General features: G+C 42.5%; 1 protein-coding gene across 1 annotated transcript; it reads right to left on the bottom strand.

Moving 5' to 3' along the window:
• Window positions 1–2935: 2935 nt before the first annotated feature.
• On the bottom strand, window positions 2936–4099 carry gpr173 (G protein-coupled receptor 173; the record flags this gene model as incomplete). Its single annotated transcript, XM_080733435.1, has 1 exon — window positions 2936–4099. The coding sequence occupies one exon, from the start codon at window positions 4097–4099 to the stop codon at window positions 2936–2938; it is 1164 nt and encodes a 387-aa protein (XP_080589561.1).
• Between the last annotated feature and the right edge of the window lie 734 nt (window positions 4100–4833).

The raw sequence follows: 4833 nt of genomic DNA, 5'->3' as shown, positions 1-4833 counted from the left end.
TATGCCCTTTCAAAATCTTTCATGTAAAAATTGAATTTTCACCTAAAATGACATGCCCCAAAATATGGATGCTAGGGTTAAAGCGGTTAATTACTTTGTCATTTACCGGTACGTTGTTGTTGGTAGACAAATATGCATGCCACTTACTCCAACCTTGCACTTGGTAAGTCAATCTAGATCAGTATGACATAGCAGTGATGTGATATGTAATACCTATTTAATTACTATTGTATGGAGCTTTTCCTTTCAGTTGACATTGTATCAGTGAACTGTACTGTCATGGAACTGTACCTTTTTCTATGCAAAACTTCTAATAAATACCTCAATCAATGAATTTACCAATTGTATGACCATTTAAAATAATTTGATGGTTTATTTACAAAGCAGTAAATAAATGAAAATCCAATAGAAGCCAATGGTACATACACTTTGTCTTTTCCCTTATTGTCTACCGTACTTTCTGCTTTCCAAATTGACCCCCTAATATTTTTTTGATAGTGTATTGGTTGCCATGAAGGAATGATCTTTTCACCAGCCACCTTTTATATGACTGTGTGAGTGTATGATGAGCCACTGAATACAGCTCGTTAGGAATGTAATGCTTGTCCAAGGACAATTCAGTTGGCCACACATGAACCCATGTCCTCTAGTTAGGGAGCAGTTTCTCTACTAAGTTTACCACCTCTACTTGCAAATTCTGTCACCCTGTGGGATATGGAGTCGTGTTGTGATTATCTCTGACTCTTATGTCCTAACAGGGACATAGAGTAGGATCATTGGCTACTGATCCTACTTGAATACACATTTTGCATGAACACTGAATGTCATCAGTACCAAGAAATGAATATACTGGGTCCATAAGGTCAGAAGAACCCAATAAATAACATAATGTTTCGTGTGAAACAGTGAAACTGCTCTGCAACCCTGGCAGAACATCTAGTTTTTGGTCTTTGGCCCAGTTGTTGAGAAACGGTGTCCCGTTCTACTCTTTATTCCCTGTTGTGGCGCCTCTTGCACCGTCCAAATTCCAGATGGGACGAGGGTGGTAGTGTGGTTTGAATGTGTGTTTCAAAATGACTCCTGTTCTAAGCTATTTTTGTACATACCAAGTGGGGCTTTAAGAATGTTTGTAATCTTCCCACCTAATGGGAGTTAGAGTAGCAGTCAACAATAAGTATCCTCTGTGAGGAAAGCCTTTTGGGTTAATTGTACCGATTTGGTTTGGTGTGTCATAGACTCATAGTGTCAATTGTGAGGTATTATTGAATAACCTCTGCGGTGCCGTTTGCGTAGAATGAAAATTCAGCATACATTTCCATAATTTATATTTTAAACATAAAAACATCCATTTATCAACCCAAATCTGTCCAGATCATTGACTGATTTCATGCTCCATTCTGTCCAACTGATGTACAGATTCAAGTTTACATGTAGGCCTATAGCTTCTTATATGTTTCCTTATTTTACCAAATTAGAGAAGGAACATATACATATTCATATTTCCAGTTTATGTTTTTTTTTTCTTTCTTTTCAAAAACGGACATTGTTTCTTTTCCCATCAACACGAAGAGTAATATTTATATGATATGGATTAGATAAACAAAAGTGACCAAATAGCAAAACAAGTAAATAAAACAAGCAACTCATGGAAACCAGATGTGCGTTAATTATGTTATATATATAAATATTAAACAAATAATAATATTGGTGCCTTTGATTCAAGCGGACAGAGGAAGTAGTGGTGTTACATTCCTCTTAACCATTCAATCAGTCTGTTGTCATAAGCTGCAGAATTTGGCAGGAATACCTTCACCGGCCACCTCCATGTGAATGTCCAAATGCAGGGACAGCCACAAAATGGAACACCTTACTCTGGAAGGTGGTGGGGTTTCAATGCTTGCTCAAGGACACTTCGATAGTACAGTAACTGAACTTCATTCAATTGGGGGGGCTCTTAGCGAAGTGCACCACCCTGCCCATTGGTTTGTAGCTGGAAAAGTGAGTGCACAAGTTGAGCAATAAAAACTGTAACGTAATCTCCACCTATTAAGGACCCTGGCATGCAGTTTTGAAAACAAAAGCAATTTGCCATTAAGAGACTGGATTTATTGACTCATCTGTTTGAAAATATTCTCTTACTTTCTATTAAGCAGTAATACAGTATGATTGTCAAAGTATAGATTGTTTGAATATTATAATTGAGGTGGCATGCTGTGGAAAAGGTTGTTTTACATTTATGCTACTCATTCCAAAACAGTCCGGACAAATGTTGTCCCTGTTAATTGAGATAACTGACTTTAAAAACATTTATTATTATTCATCTGTTCAAATCATTGAACAAAAGAAGAAACAGTGTAGTTTCTATAGTCATTCTGTGCTAGAGGGTATTGTTCTGGATACTTTTGAACTTCTCTCTGAAGATCTGAAAATTATATTAAATTAAATTAATATTCATAAATTAAATGTTTTGGAACGGCAATTTGAATATTCACTGTGTTGCAGACAAAACTAATAAACAGCATATCTCTCTGGTTGAAGGCATTAGTTGTATGTAAACATGCAGCTACAGTATTGACATTACACAGATTTTAATTAACCAATATTTAGAATTGCATCTGCATGAAGAGATGTTTGACCGTGTGTGTAAATCTGATGGAATTTTCCTGTAACAAGAGCTAGGGAATGGCAACATCTTATAAATGCATTAGTTTTCTTTTTTTAGTAGCACAATTGTTTCTTTTATTTTTAAAATATTTTTCAACAGTCTGAATGGAGAGATTACCTTTTTTGTGTTACCACCTTTACACTCACACTCATTATGCGTCTTGCATTGAATCAAAGGCCACAATAACTTAAATAATCCTTCATCCAAATGTCTTGCCCTCCAGTAATTATTCTCCCATACTAGTTTCAGTGTACAGACTAGCATCTCAGCTTACATGACACAGTAAGGCTCTCGTGGCAGATGAGGTTTAGTCCTGCAGCAGGCTGGTAGGTGGGCCAGGAGCCCTTTCTTCAGGTCTTTGTTGAGGAAGAAGCAAACGATAGGATTGACTCCGGCTTGGGCAAAACTCATCCACACAGTGGTGGAGAGGTATCGGTGTGGTATTGTGCAGGCCTTGACGAACACCCGCCAATAGCAAGCCACTATGTATGGAGACCAGAGCACCAGGAAAAGCAAGGTGATCACGTAGAACATCCGGCCGAGCTGCTTCTCAGCCTTGAACTCCTCCATGCCCAGCAGGCGCCTGTTCTGGTTGTGCAAGTTCTGCCGTATTCCCAGCAAGGTGGGCGGCATCGGGCCTCGGCCAAAGCCTGCGATCCAGTTGGCCGCCGCTTGGCCTGTGGCCCCAGGCCCATGGAAGGTCCAGTTTTGGCTGATGGCTGGCACCATCTGGACTGGCTTCATCTTGCGGTGTTTGTACTCGAACAGAAGCAGCTTCATGTAGACCACGTGCGTGGCCAGAATGAGCACGGCCAGCATCAGCATGAAGCCTAGCGTGTCGTTGGCCTTGAAGTAGCGGTGCTCAAAGATGCACTGGTCCTCTTCGCGGATGAACTTGTAGGTGCCAACATCGAAGACGGGTGGGAAGGCCATCGCCACAGACAACGTCCACACCATGCACACCACGGCCACGCATGTCCAGAAGGTCATGCGCTTGGAATAGAAGCGGTGGTGGGCGATGGCCATGTAGCGCGTGACACTGATGCAGAACAGCATGAAGGCGGCGTGGAAGCAGAAGAGCACGGCCATGAACGCTACCACCTTGCAGCTGAGCACGCTGTAGGTCCAGGCAGAGCCGTTCTTGATGGACACCAGCACGAAGGGGAAGCAGACGGCCGAGCGGATTGTGTCAGCCAGGCACAAGTCCAACAGGAAGTAGTAAGGCGCCTTGTGAAGGGCCCGGTCCCTCAGCACCAGCAGGGACACCACCAGGTTGCCCACCAGGCTAACACAGATGATCAATCCCAGCAGTACCAGTTTGATGTAGGTAGAGACGGCTGAGGACGAGCTGCCGGCCACCATGCCCCCTGTGGTGGCCACTGCCACACCCATGGGTCCCGCCGCCCCCTCGCTGCTCTCGTTCCCATTTGCCATCTTGTGTGAGCCCCCTCCTCCCGCGCTCCCCTTTCTTTTATCACCCCTCCTCCGCCTCCGCCACGTCCTCCTCCTCCTCCTCCACCTCCAGCTGCCCTTGCCTTCGTCTTCGTGGTTGCCTCGCTGTTAGAGTTCACACAGAACCAGGACAGTTCAATCTGCATCGCCCCATTTTGAGAAGGGTCCCTCTTTAGCTGGTCCTTTTTTCCTTGCGCCCCACTTCCTCGTCTTCTCCAAGTGCCTTACAAAAGCAACAAACAGAAGAGTTGCGATTAGGCATTTGTTTAAGCATCTGAATATTTAAGACTTTGTACTAGGCATACTGTACACACTCTAACTCACAAATGCTATATATGGAGGAAAAATGAAGTCTGTCAGCTGACTCAACACTGAGTCAGGTTACATCTGATAACATGACATCACCAGAGTAGAAGTGTGCTACTTACTAACTATATGGCACATAAGTGAAGTGGTCAGTTGAACATATTCTAATATAGATTGGTCTTGTGCTTTAAACTACCACCAAAGTTCAATAGTATTTATACCCATGTTTCCAGGTTAAACTGAAAGGCCTTTTTTATTGTAAATGCACAGAAGTTGCATCAAATTATTACACCACATACTAAAGCCTGGGAGAGTTAATATCTGCATTCCCATTCCCTTTACAGCGACCGGGGGACTGAGAGAGAACATGAGACTTTGATGTTTCTTTGAATTATTCAGCCTGAGAATAT

Source organism: Nannobrachium achirus (assembly GCF_963921795.1).
Source record: "Nannobrachium achirus genome assembly, chromosome: 9".
NCBI classification, from domain to species: domain Eukaryota; kingdom Metazoa; phylum Chordata; class Actinopteri; order Myctophiformes; family Myctophidae; genus Nannobrachium; species Nannobrachium achirus.
The sequence above is the reverse complement of the archived record's forward strand: the minus strand, read 5'-3'. Positions and strand labels throughout refer to the sequence as shown.